The 14,838-nt window shown below is 39.0% G+C and overlaps 1 protein-coding gene across 1 annotated transcript in view; it reads right to left on the minus strand.

Annotated features, from left to right (window-relative positions):
* The window catches only part of NDUFA9 (NADH dehydrogenase (ubiquinone) 1 alpha subcomplex, 9, 39kDa), a 37,446-nt gene that overhangs the window by 2,364 nt on the left and 20,244 nt on the right, over window positions 1-14,838 (minus strand). Inside the window, exons 7-10 of the mRNA XM_008576636.1 lie at window positions 12,072-12,139; window positions 10,856-10,932; window positions 4,298-4,393; window positions 1,363-1,429 (exon numbers count right to left, since the gene is read on the minus strand). Of these exons, the coding sequence (XP_008574858.1) occupies window positions 1,363-1,429; window positions 4,298-4,393; window positions 10,856-10,932; window positions 12,072-12,139 (308 nt within the window). The remainder of the gene's footprint in view (window positions 1-1,362; window positions 1,430-4,297; window positions 4,394-10,855; window positions 10,933-12,071; window positions 12,140-14,838) is intronic.

Here is a 14,838-nt window from a genome sequence, read left to right on the forward strand (position 1 = left end):
AGTGAGCTGCCTGGGGAGTGTGGCGGCGCCCCCGCCGAGGGTTCGGATCCCACATACAGACCGGTTCCCGCTCACTGGCTGAGTGAGGGGCGGGCGCGGCACCAAGGGTTGCGATCCCGTTGCCGGTCCTGGTCCGGTACGGGCGCGACACTGAGGGTTGCGGTCCGTTGCCGGACACGAAAAAAAAAAAGACAAAAAGGAAAGAAAAAAAAAAAAAAGCTAAACAAAAAGGTAAAAACAGGGAGTAGAAAGGTCTGGCATATATTTTGAGGGTTGTCTGAATACTTGCTGATGGTCTAGATCTGTGCTGTCTAACACAGAAGCTACTAGCCAAACGTGGTGATTGAAATTAATTTTCCAATTAATTAAAATCAAATAAAATTCCAATTTTACTTCTGCAGTCACACCAGCCACATTCCAAGTGCTCAAGAACCACATGTTGCTTGTGACTACATACTCGTACTGATACAGAACACTTCCATCACTGTAGAAAGTCCTTCTGGACAGTGCTAGTTTAGATCTAGACTGGCAAAGGAAAAACATCCAAGGAGATTACTAGATTTTTGGCTCAAGGAATAGAGAATAGGACTATCGTTGAGATGAGAGAGCCTAGGAGCGAAGCATGTTTGTAGTTCTACTATAGACATGTTACATTGCAGATGACTATAATATATCTAAATAGTTGAATATAAGTCTGAAGCAGGCAGCAGGGTGGAGGATTTAGGGCTGGAGCATGGGATGAAGTGAGACTGAAAATTACAGCCTCGAAAGAGGAGGCAACACTAGAGAATGTGTACTGAGCCAGAATGCAGATGGAAAGACAGGTTGTCAAAAAGGACAGAAGGGTCCCCTCTGACAAAGCAACGACTACTGGATTGGCAGTACGGAGATCATGGGTGGCCATGGAAAGAGTACTGTTAGGGAAGAGATAAGGATACAAGCCTGATTGTAGTGGGTTAAAGAAAGAATGAGGTAAGAAGCTGTCGCCAGCAGGTACAGACAGCTCTTCTGAGCAGTTATGATGTAAAGGGGCACAGAAAAACAGGGAATTGGGTAGAAGGGATATGGGAGGAAGAGAGGGTTTGGCCTTTAAAAAAAAGGTCTGGGGAGCTATTAGGCATGCTTGTATGCAGATGGGAATGATTCAGCAGAAAAAGAAAAACTGATAACATCAGAGAGAAGATAATGGAGGAACCGCACCCTAGAGAAGGAGGCGAGTAGATGAGTTTCAGTGCATGAGTAGATGAAGCATCACACAGACAAGAGCATGGAAATAATCCAAGCAAGTAAACAAAAATAAATTCTCACTTCCTGTCCCTGCAGCTCTCTGCCCAGACAGATGTTTTACACATTCATACTCACCCGCTCCACTTTATCCCTCGTTATCCTGGGCTCAAATGGGTTAATTTCAAAGAGTCTTCCCAACAATCTGGAAAAAGGAATATACACAGCACAAGTGATGAACATTTCTATGCCCAATACGTAAGATAGCCTATAAGAACCACAGGAAGAGAGGCTGCTGTAGAAACAGGAATTCACGGATTTTTTTTTTTTTAAGAAAATAATCCACATCCTGGCACCACTGCCTGTGAGACTACCTCTGCTTTTTAGTCACTTTCCTTTCAAGCCCACCCAGCCGAGTGCTATAACTGCTGACACACCTTATTCTCCTCCAAAGAGAGAAGAGACATTAAAAACTAAAAACTAGGACAAAATAAAGCCAACAAACAACAAAGCAAACAAAAAAGATCCAAACTGCAATGATGTCTATGTAATGCAATCCAATCTAAGCTTCAGGCATTCAAATACACTGCTGTCAAGGATACTGTATGCAAGCTGAATGTGTTCAAAATATAAAATGAAATCCTTAAAACAGGAACCCCTGGGGACAAACAAGCCCAAAGTAAGGAGAAGCCTATGATCTATGATTTGAGTCAGGAAGAGAATATAAAATAGGATGAGAGGGGCTACCTCTCTTGATTACAGCCGTCTCTTCCCCGCTAATGAAAACTCAAGGTTTTCCTCAGGTGTCATCTGAGCTTCCCTCCTAAGTAGCCTTGGGGCAGTGGGTTTTAAACTAGTGTCTGGGGAACCCTAGGAATTCCTCGGGGTCCCCACAGAGCTTGGGAGCCAGGGGTCGGAGGTATATGTTCTCCCATCCACCACTACAACCAGACCAGCACTGCTTGCATCTGACTTGCCTAGTAGGCCTTTACGTAAAAATTCATTGAACACAGCGTTCTGCAGCTTTTCAAAACACTGGAAAACATCATTCGAATGGATGGTGTAAATAATGAGAAAGGAAACTGAAGACTAGTCAGAACTTCTCCGCACAAAGCCTCAGATTCCAGCCAACCTGTCCCAATGGCAGAAAAAAGTAATTGACTGCACTAACACAGCTTAATAAACTTCTGGTTTATTAAATTCTGGTTCTACACTAACAGATTATTTCCAGTCTCTATTTTAATGTCTTCAGTGGGCCATGCCATGTGCATATGCCAACTCCATCTATAACTCTCCATTTTATGGCATGTCAGTCCCATATAACTCTCCATTTCATGTGCAACCATGAAAGCTCCTCACTGCAATCTGGCTTACATGCCCTCCACTGCACTGAAGTCACCAGCACAAATGACCTTACTAGCCACTTATGAATACTTTTTTTGTCATTCCCTAAATATTAACAGAGTGACTACTGTGTGCCAGGCATTGTTCTAGGTGCTAGATATACAGATGGGAACAAAACAGCAGTGTTTCCCTTCTGAAAACATCCATTCTCTCTTTAAAACACTCCCTTCCCTTTGGTATCTAGGCTTCCAAACTGTTCATTTTCCAGTTAAGTGTCTAATCACTCTATTTTAGCCTCCTTGGTAAGTTTTTCTTACTGTGCTGGTCCTCTATTTTTTTTTTTTGAACAGTAGGCGGATCACAACCCTCGGCTTGGTGTCGTCCACACCATGCTCAGCCAGTGAGCACACCGGCCATCCCTATACAGGATCCAAACCCGCGGCCTTGGTGCTCCCAGCGCCAACTCTCCCGAGTGAGCCATGGGGCTGGCCCTACTGTGCTGGTCCTTTCACAGGAAGTGTTCCTCACGCTTGTGTAGCCCTGCCCCTCTCACTCCACACACTCTCCCTACCTGCTTCATAGAGTCACTGTATTAAATGAGAAGTAAATGGCCTGAAAAACAGAATACTCTGAATTCATGGTAGGCATTCAATAAATATTTTTTGAAAGAATGAATGAACAAGAGAACGAAGGAGTGAATTGCCATGGTGGTCTATAAATCAGTCTCTGGCAAACGGGATGTGAAAGTCTCTCTGACCAGACCACTAGGGTGTGACATGGTAAGTCCAAGATTTTAAACCCACAAAGGGAAGCAGTGAACCAAGAAACAGGGAAAGAAGAGGAGGCCCTTGCAAGGCTAAGTCTGAATCAGCCTGGCTCCAACTACATGATCAGCCTGGTTTAGCAAAAAGGGGGCAGTGATGGGTCGAATGTCCCCAAAAGTTCATGTGATGAAAACTTGATCCCCACTGTAACAGTGGTATGAGGGTGGGAAATCCTTTGGGAGGATGGGGCCTTTGAGAGGCGATTAAGTCATTAGGTGTGTGCCCTCGTGAAGGGATTAATCCATCCGTGGAGTAAGGAGCTACCGTGGGCATGGACTGGCGGCTTTATAAGGAGAGCGCATGAAAGAGCTCTGGCCATTCTCACCATATGATTGCCTATGTCACCAGGGGACCCCACAGGGAGCCCCCACCAAGACGGCCCTCCCCAGATGTACCCCCCGGACCACAGACTTAGCCTCCAAAACTGTAAGAAATAAATTTTGTTTTCTTATAAATTGCCCAGTTTCAGGTATTCTGTTATAAGCAACAGAAAATGAATACAGGGCCCACTTGTGGGTGAGTGGCATGAAACACAGGGAAACTTGATTGCTTCCATACACAATCTACCAAGCAAAACACTTCTCCAAATTAAAAACCGCTGGGTTTTTAATTAGAGTGGTTTAACCCAGTGGTTTTTAATTAGAGAATTTGAAAAATTGTAGACTTAATGTCCCAATATATATCGCGGGGTTTTTTTGTTTGCACTAATCTACATTTCCCCATCTCAGACAACTCTGATTCTTCCCTAGACTAAAGTGATGACACTGGGAGCACCTCCCAGTTAGAGACTCGGGGACTGGCCCTTCAGTGTAACGAATACACTCCCTATAGCCCGAACAGAGGGCATCAGGAACAGGTGAATCAAGTTAGCTCTTTTTAAAAGCACATAAAAGCATGTTACTTACTGATAGGCAAAATGTGGCATGGGGTATGGGAGGAAGGGTCTGTGAGCCATAGCAAAGATGTACCGCACCAGGTCCAAGAGGAGGTATCGATTTGGCCTATACAAAGAAAATACATAGTTCTTCAAATTATTTTCTTCTCATAAATTTCCTTTTTTAAGTTAACAAGTAACATTTTTCTTATGAAAAAGGAAGCATATATGCACTGTGGTAAATGCAGATTAGGACAAAGAAAAATCACCCATAATGCCAGAAGATAAAGATAAAGATAATATATTTGATAATAAAGCTAAAGTTAATATATTTGACATACATCTTTCTCATTCCCTTACGTACACTTATTTTTTGTTTCCATAAATATAAGATTACATCCTATTATGTGATGTCTTTCTCATTTAACATTACATCACAATCATCTTTCTATGTCAATAAATATTCTATTGCATGTTTAATGACTGTACACATTGCATTGCATGTAATCATAATTATTTATCAATTTTCAGTTTGAATAAATATTCTATTGCATGTTTAATGACTGTACACATTGCATTGCATGTAATCATAATTATCAATTTTCAGTTTTGGGATATTTAAGCTATTAAAAACCATTTTATTTTATAAAATAATGTTTTAATGAACATTCTTGTAGCAAATATTTGTACTTATCCATGATATGAATTTAGAATATATTTCTAAAACATATTTCATGGGTAAACTATATGTAATGTTGCCTCTTTAGGAACTGGGTCAAAGTATAATTTGAAGTTTTAAGGCTTTTATTGAATACTTCTAAAGTGCCTTACAAAATGGTTTTATCAATTTACTTAAAAGGCTGATAGGAATGTCCCCTCACCAAAAATAAGTTTTGATTCATAACAAACAAACAAAATTTTGCCAATCTGTTAGGTAAAAAAGGTATCTCAGTGTTTTAATTAGTATTTCTTGAATACAAGAGATTAACTTTTTCTTCATGTATTTTTTGTCATTCACACTTTTCTTTCCTCCTGGGGTCCCTGTCCATAACAATGATTTGCAAGAATTCTTCGTATTTTAGTGGTATAGTTAGAAATATATTTTATTGTTTATATTTTGCCTTTTAATGTTGTTTATGGTGTTTTGTGTCATATAAAAGTTTAAACATTTTCATTAATCAAAACAACAAATTTCCTTTCCTTTATGATTTGGTTTCATATTTAGAAAATCCCTCTGACAGTGACATAAATTTTTACATATTTTGTCTAATACATTTAAGTTTTTTTAACCATAAAATAAATTACTTCTGTGACATATTTTTGTACACAATATAAAGATGTAATTATATTTTTCCCTAGATGTAAGCCAATTGCTTCGACAGCACTTACTGAATCATTTACGGAATCAACCTTCTCTCAATATATCGAAATATCACCCTTATCACATATTATATTCTTCCTTGTGTTTCTGGACTTTCTGTTCTATTCCATTGGTCTGAATAATTTTGTACCAGTATAAATTATCTTTAATAACTATCAACATTTATAATCACTTCTCAGCCTTTTGGCTAAAATCAAGTGTATCATCACCTATAATACATTTTAATATCTCTTGACCCATTTTCTTAATCCCTTTTACCTCAGAAAATCTATGATAGCTGAGAGCTGAATGAAGGTAATTCAGTGAGAATCTCATTATTTTGACCTATCTTACAAAAACAAAACACACACACACACACACACACACACACACACACGACATGAAAATGTCAGCTAGGGGAAATATCAGACAAAGCCCTTAAATAGCTTCCTTCCAATTCCAGAAGGATTTGTAACGGTCATTGCAGGACATATAACACATGCTACGCCATGAACAACTTGAGTTTTTATGACAGGCAAAACTGATATCATGGGTAAACTAACTATATGTAATGTTGCCTCTTCAGCTGTTCCTAAAGCACTTTGTGTTCCATTCAGTGTGACTAGAAGACTAGCTTTAAGTGCCCTTGCTCACAGAGAAAGGTACACTGAAGGCTGCGTCTTCCTCAGCTTAGACGTCATGGTTCAGCATTAGAGTCATGCCCCTGCAAATATCCCCAGCAAAACCTGGTCTCCCAGTTCCCTTTCCACTCTACTTGTCCAGCAAAACCCTTACTCTAGTTAATCCAAATTATCTGCCTTCTCTGGGCCTGAAGCCCCCGCAACACAAAGTTGTAGAGAACACACAACTGAGCTGACGGACTTCACATTATATTATTGATCAGTAATTTCAGATGGAACGCTCAGTTCTGCTTGGCAATCCTACTATGCTCTCCAAGGAAATGCTCTTTCCTATTCTCCCAGGGAACACTTCCTATCTTCTCCTCTGTCCTCAAATTTCCCATATACTTTTCTGACCCACCTCATCCTGCGTGTTAGCTTATGATCACCTCACATTCCAATGAGAAAAGATATTCCCTAACATTCCCATAACCAAACTTACCTGCACCTGCATATATATCCTTGCCTTCTTTTCCCTGTTGAAATGAAGAATCTTTGCCTTCTATGGAGGCCAAGCACTCACCTGCACTCTGTAATCAACTGCCCTCAAATCCTGAAGAACTTTGCTCCTTTTTCACTCCCCCTGTCTCCTAAGTTGCCAACTACCCCTTTCCTGGATCATTTTTATCAACATACACAAGCTCTACAATCTTCCTACTCCAGGGTGGGATCTCCCTGACAGCACACTCATCTTCTACTGCCATCTCTCTACCTCTTTCCTCTGCTCCCTTGTACAGCAAAACTTCCAAAGAGTTGCCTACCTGCTGCCTCCACTTCTTATCCCGCCATTCAATTCTCAGTGCAATCCAACTGCCTCTACCTCTTTCCTCTGCTCCCTTGTACAGCAAAACTTCCAAAGAGTTGCCTACCTGCTGCCCCCACTTCTTATCCCGCCATTCAATTCTCACTGCAATCCAACTGCTCATTGTCCCAATGCTCCAACAAGGTCATAAAGTCATTAAGATGACCATGAATCTCCATGCTGCCACTCCCTCAGCCTCTCGGCAGCATCCAATACAATTGCCAACTCCCTCCTGGTTTTCTTCCTAATTCACTGGATTCTCCTTTTTGGTCATTTATTTTATATTACTTTACTTGATTATTACTTACATGTCTCACCACTAATCTATAAGCTCCATAAAAGCAGAAACTTTATCCATGCAATTCACTACTGTGATATAATATAAATATATATATATACTATAAAATTCACCCATTTAAAGTGTAAAATTCAATGATTTTTCATAAATTTACTGAGATGTGTAATCATCACTATAATCCAGTTTTAGAACATTGTTTCTTACCCCAATAAAGTCCCTCATGCCCATTTACAGTTGATCTATTTCTTACTTCCAGGCTCAGGCAACCACTAATCTACTTAGGTTTGCCTTTTATGAATATTTCACACAAATGGAATCATACAATATGTGATCTTCTTGGTCTGTTTCTCTCACTGGCCACAATGTCTTCAACATTCATACATGTAACACCTGTGAGTATTTCATTCCTTTTTATTGTTGAATAGTATTCTATTATATGGATATGCCACATTTTATTTTTCCATTCATCAGTTGATGAATATTTGGGATGTTTCCAATTTTTAACTTTTCTGCTAATGCTGCTATTAGGTCTTTGTGTAGCATATTTTCATTTCTCTTGGGTAAATATCTAGAAGTGAAATTGCTGGATCACATGGTAAATTTAACTTTTCAAGGAGATGCCATGTTATTTTCTAAAGTGGCTGTACAATTTTACATTCTCACCAGTGATGTATGAAAGTTCCTGTTTTTCCACATCCTTGACAATATCTGCTGTTACCCATCTGTGAAGTGGCTCCTCACTGTGGTTTTGATTAGCATTTTCCTTAATGACTAATAATATTGAGCATCTTTTCATGTGCTTGTTAACCATTAGTATACCTTCTTTGGTGAAATGTCTATTTAAATCTTTTGCTCACTTTTTAAATTAGGTTGTCTTCTCATTTTAAGAGTTCTTCATTCTGGATACTAGGTGTTATCAGCACCATGCTCTAACCAACTGAGCAACCAGCCAGCCTGGACACTCGTCCTTTATCAGATATGTAGTTAACAAATATTTTCTCCTAGTCTGTGGCATGTCTTTTCATTTTCTTAATGGTTTCCTTTGAAATAGATATGTTATTAATTTTGATTGTCTAATTTATCTATTGTTTCTCTTACTGATTATGCTTTTGATGTCATAGCTAAAAAATCTTTGCCTAACCAAAGGTCTAGAAGATTTCCTATTTTTCTTCCAAAATTTTTATAGTTTTAGCTCTTACATTTAGGTCTCTGAATTATTTTGAGTTAATTTTTTCATGTACAGTTTGAGGTAAGAGTCTACGTTCATCTTTTTTTAATGTGGATATCCCAACACCATCTGTGGAAAGACTATCCTTTCCCCACTGAAGTGCCATGGCACCTTTGTTAAAAATCAATTGTCCATAAAGTTTTCTTTCTGGACTATCAGTTCTGGTTAACTGAACTACAAGTCTATTTTTATGTCAGTACCACACTGCCTTGATAATTACAGCTTTAGAGTAAGTGTTAAGATTGGGAAGCTTAATGGTTTTGGATATTGTGAGTGTTTTGCATTACCATATAAATTTAGAATCAATTTTTCAATTGCTGCAAAAAAAGTTTGTGAAAATCTTGATAGGATTGAGTTGAATCTAAACATTAATTTGAGGGAAATTGCCATTTTAATAATATTGACTCTTCTAATTCATGGACATGCAATATCTTATCATTTATTAGGTATTCTTTAATCTCCCTTAGCAATGTTTTCAGGTTTTGCATGTCTCTTGTTAAATTTATGCCTAAGTAGTCTATTTTTTTTTTTTTGATACTACTGTGAATAAAATTATTTTCTTAATTTTATTTTCAGGTTGTTCATTTGCTAGTATAGAAACTGATTTTTATTGATCTTGTACCCTGTGATTTTGATGAACTTGTTTTATTAGTTCTCATGGTTGTGTGTGTGTGTGCATATGTATGTATCAATAGGTATTTAATGAATGAATGACAGATGGAATGGACCACGTAATATAATTAATAACTACAAAAGACCGAGGAGGAAAACTAAGGTCTTATGCCTCTGCCTTAGCCTCAAAATATCAGAGAAATAAGCAGTTTTTTCCTGGGGCTGAAGAGACAAAAAGAAAAGCATAGATGTCTATCTACAATTTCACAAGGAAAAATGCCTACATTGCCATGTCGAGTATGACTTTTCTCATCACTGTGCCAAACAAGAATGACTTACAGAAGCCTAGCAGACACTATGCAGCTGGACAAATGTCAAGAGGAAAATGTCCAACTTATCCAAAGCACTTCCACTGAGCAGCAAGCAAGCAAAGCTCACAAAGCCATTTCTATTCATTTATTCCTTGGAATCCTCATCTAAGCGCCTCTTGACTGGAGCCTCATGTCTTTTGAGTCTAGTGTTCTATGGAACCTGCGCTGAATATGTTTTTCAGTGAATAATTTTCCTAGAGTACATAACTGATTATGTGCTAATGTACCAAATTGGGAAACAAAAGAGAGACACATTTTACAGCAGCTAGTTGCACTGAAAAAAAATCTTTACTAAACTAATTTATTAATAAAATAATAGTGGGACATAATTCAATAATATATGAATTCAGAATCCTGGGGATATATAAACCATGCCTCTTGGGTGGAGAGAAAAGTGTCATTTTCTCTAGAAGCAAATATTTCTTAGGAATTAGGCTAACACTTAAGTGTTGAATCAGATCTGTACCTTTTATAGAACACCAAGTATCGTTAGTTTAATTCACAGAATGACAAGGTTCTGGACCACTTATTAGGTGAATTTGATACTTCTCAACTTGGTAGACTGAATGTTAGTTTTTAACTTTTAGTTAATTCAGCAAAGAGGTTCTAGCTGTGACATGATTTAATAATTTCAGATAAGTCATATAACTTAACTGTGCCCCATTTTTCTGAGAGCAAATTTTAACAAAGAAAGCACATAACAAGTGTTTAGTCTTCCACAGCACTAGTAATTGTGCTCAAAACCAGCCATTTTCAACCTTTGGAGGAATTGTTACTCTAAAAAATTAATTTGATTTTGCAACTATACTCACTCTGTAAAAGTATTTTGTTTATGTTTTGGAATTTAGAGCAATATCCTTTTATATAAAAAAAAAATCACTGGAGTAGTACAAAACAATCTCTACAGATCACTGGACTAAGTATACGAGGGTACTTCAAAAGGTTTATGGAAAGATTTGTATTATCTTTTAATTCTATTTTTCCAAAATCTTTTTGAAGTACCCTCACATGTAATAGTCTAGGGCAGTTGTTCTCAGACTTCGGTGGCAAAAACTCATTTATTAAAGCATATTCCCAGGTTCCCCCAAATTCTGATTTAATGTAAGCATTCAGGAGATTCTAATACTGTAAAAATGCAACAAATAAATCTTATTTAGAAATTATTGTTGTTATAAACCATTATGATACCTTCATTTTAACAGACAGCACAATTTTACGGTCAAACTCCAGGTACTTACCCAACAAAAGCAAAGGTTTTCCCTTTGGCATCTGGATCCTTAATTGCATTAATAATTCCTTTGCATACATCTACAACCTTAAAAAATTATAACACACGTTTAAGTAAGTGTTGAAAAAGAGAGAGGGAGAAAGTAAGATAGAGGAAGAGATAGGAAAGAGCGAAGGAAAAAGGAGGGAGAAAGAAAAGCAGGCCACATCAGTCACTACACAGACAATGTGATTAAATTAAACAATGGCACTGTTTTCTGACAGCTTATCATATTAGAAGGCTCACCTACAAAGTTTCTCTAGGCAGCAGCGTTTCTCTTCAGATGGCTCAAGGCCTTTCTGACTTGCTTTGCTCACTGCCTTGCCGACCTCGTCTCTTACCACTCCTCCCAACTGTTACTAAACCTCACAAACTATTAGGCTGAACTACATGGAACTGTTGATATTCTACCATTTCGACTTTCAAAGATAGTAATTTTATATGGTTTTAGACCCTGTGGTTCTCAATCAGGTGATTTTGGCCCCCAGGATATTTGACAACCGTCTAGAAACATCTTTAGTTACCACAAGTGGAGGGTGGGGCTACTAGCATCTAGTGGCCATAGGTCAGGAATGCTGCCCCCATAGAACAGAATTATCTGGCCCAGAATGTCAGCACTGCCCCTACTGAGAAACCGTTGTTCAACCTAATAAGGAATCCCACATGCTCTTTCACCTCTGGGCAGACTTTTCTCTCTGTGTGAAATACTCTTCCCCAACTCCCTTCATCTGACTTACTGTTAGTCATCTTTAAGGTCTTACTTTAGAAGTCATTTCTTCTGAGAGGCCCAAGTCTGAATTAGGTGCCCCTCTGATATAATTACATAAAGCCCTCTCCCTATCACACCACTTAATACGTTGCATAACAATTGTTTCACTTACCTGCCTCTGACTGAGAGCAATTTGAAAATAGCAATTTGTGTTTGTCTAGTTAATATCTCTATACCCCCAGTGAAATGCAGTGTGCCTAGCAATGAAAGGTTCCATAAATTTTTGTTAATTGAATGAACAAGTAAAAACACAGAGAATACAATGCACCTCTTCTTAAGTAAACTGAGAGGCAACCAGTTGAAGCAATTGATGAGGAAGAAAATGATGAAGTTACTGGATTAGGATAAAACTAGAAAATCACTCAAACCTGACTTCAGCTAAAGCCCCTTTCTAAGCTCTTTCATCCAGGGTACTTACGTATACGGGTTGTTTCACTGTCTTCTTTCCCAAGGAAATAAGAGGTACACCACCAAACCAACGACTCTCTGCCAGATGAAAGAATAAGAACTATCCTGAGAAGGCTTAAGCTGATACGACCCCCACCAATCTCCAGGTTAACACAATCGTTCTGTATAATAGAAATAATATAATAAATGTAGCTGACTCTGAGGAAGCTAATGATCTTACAAGGAGCAACCACTTGTCTTCCAGTTTTGTTGTTTTACAACAAAATAGAAAGCCAAAGAAAGCCAAACATTTAAGGACATGAAAAGCAAGGAAAAGAGGCCAAATGGCTTGGCAACTAGTCTTCTACTCTATAATCCTGGGGATTAAGCTTCAACATGAGCTTTGGAGGGGACAAACATTCAAACTGTACCCCTGTTGATAACTGTAGTCCTCCTTAGAATGGAGTGCAGATAAATTCAGGATTATAGAGTAGAAGACTAGTTGCCAAGCCATTTGGCCTCTTTTCCTTGCTTTTCATGTCCTTAAATGTTTGGCTTTCTTTGGCTTTCTATTTTTGAATACCATACTGGGGTACCCATTCCCAAGACTGAATTTATCTGCACTCCATTCTAAGGAGGACTACAGTTATCAACAGGGGTACAGTTTGAATGTTTGTCCCCTCCAAAGCTCATGTTGAAGCTTAATCCCCAGTATGGTATTCAAAATGTGGAACTTTAAGAGGTGACTGAATCATGAGGGCTCTGCTTTCATGAATGGATTGATCCATTCATGGATTAATGGGTTATCACAGTAGACTGGCTTCATAAGGAGAGGAAGAAAGCACGTTAGCACACACTCTTTCCCAGTCACCATGTGACACCCTCCACAACTTGGGACTCTACAGAGAGTCCCCTCCAGAAAGAAGGACCTCACCAGATGTGCCTCTCTCAACCCTGAACTTCCCAGCCTCCAAAACTGTGGAATGTACTAAAAAGCATATGTACTTCACAGGGCCTGGTTTTCCAAAGCCTTGCAGTTTCAAATATTGACCTTGCAGAGGACTGGAAATTTCCCTCAGGCTATAAGTCTCTGTTGTAAGATAAGGATTGTGGCACAGCAGGCTGCTGGCTGAAAGACAGACTAGTTACTGATTGTTATGTAAAGATACTGAGAATTGCTATAGGAAGGAATGTTTGCTAAGATCAAACTGTTGTTGACAGGACCACTTAATTGCCTCACTGGAATGTTGTCTGGCTTGTTTCACTGAAAGTTACCAGCCTATACTGTTAAACTATAACCCCACCTATGTCTCTTCCTTTAACTTCCTGGTCTGGAAAATAAATGCAGGAAGAGAACCCCAATTCAGTGTTAATTTCCCAAATGGAAGGGTTGGCTCTCGCTTGAGCATTCCCAGGGAGATTAACCACTTCGGGGCCACTCACTGCTCAGTAGAGATAGGCTTTGAGTAATCTTTTGCATCTCCGTCACCCAGGGGAAGTGGTGTGACAAATCCGTGGGGGACGAAGCAACGCAAAGCAACACAAAACTGTGAGAAATAAATTTCTTTTCTTTATAAATTACCCATTTTCAGATATGCTGTTAGAAGCAACAGAAAATAGGAACTAATACAAATAAATGAGTGATACGGCATAAATAACCCAGAAAAAGACCCTAGCAAAAAAGGTAATTTAGTATATGATGAATACAGTACCACAAAACTGTGGGAAACAGCAATGTTATACAATACATGGCACTAGGATAATTGTTCTACTATTAAAAAGGAAAATCAAAGATAATGGCTTACTTCTCACCATAAACTAAAACAAATACCAAATGGATTAAATGTAAAGATTTTTACAAAGGTTTTTTAAAGCATTTAAAAGTAGAAATTATTTACAGTAACATCAAAAAGAATAAAATACTTAGAAATAAACAAGGAGGCAAAAGACTTGCACACTGAAAACTATAAAACGTTGCTGAAAGAAACTAAAGAAAACACAAATAAATAGAAAGACATCCCAAGTCATGGATTGGAAGACTTAATATTGTTAAGCTATTGCTATGGTCTGAATATATCTCTTCCAAAATCCAGGTGAGGCCAACATGATAGTATTAAGAGATGGGGACTTTAAGAAGTGATTAGGGGGCCGGCCCGGTGGCGCACTGGAGAGTGCGCCGCTTGGGAGCACGGCGGCGCTCCCTCCGAGGGTTCCGATCCCATGTGGAGACCGGTTCCCGCTCACTGGCTGAGGGCGGTGCGGGTGCAACACCGAGGGTTGCGATCCCGTTGCCGGTCCCCGGTACGGGCGGCACAACACCGAGGGTTGCGATCCCGTTACCGGTCAGTAAAAAAGACAAAAAGGAATAAAAAAAAAAAAAAGAAGTGATTAGGCCATCAGGGCTCCTCCCTCGTGAATGGGATTAAGGTCCTCATAAAAGAGGCCTCATGAAGTAGTCGGCTAGCTTGCTCTTCCATGCTTCTGCCATGTGAGGACACATCATTGGTCTCTTTTACCCTTCTGCTTTCTGTCATGTGAGGACACAGCAAGAAGGCCTTTACCAGATGACAACACTTTGATCTTGGACTTCCCAACCTCCAGACTGTAAGAAATAAATTTCTATTCTTTATAAATTACCCAGTCTTAGGTATTTTATGATAGCAGCACAAAATGGACTGAAACAGATGTCTTTTTTTTTTTTTTTCCTTTTTTGTCTTTTTTACTGACCGGTAACGGGATCGCAACCCTCCGTGTCGCGCCGCCCATACCGGGGACCGGCAACGGGATCGCAACCCTCC

The sequence above is a fragment of the Galeopterus variegatus genome, unplaced genomic scaffold (assembly GCF_000696425.1).
Source record: "Galeopterus variegatus unplaced genomic scaffold, G_variegatus-3.0.2 Scaffold1379, whole genome shotgun sequence".
Classification (NCBI taxonomy): Eukaryota; Metazoa; Chordata; class Mammalia; order Dermoptera; family Cynocephalidae; genus Galeopterus; species Galeopterus variegatus.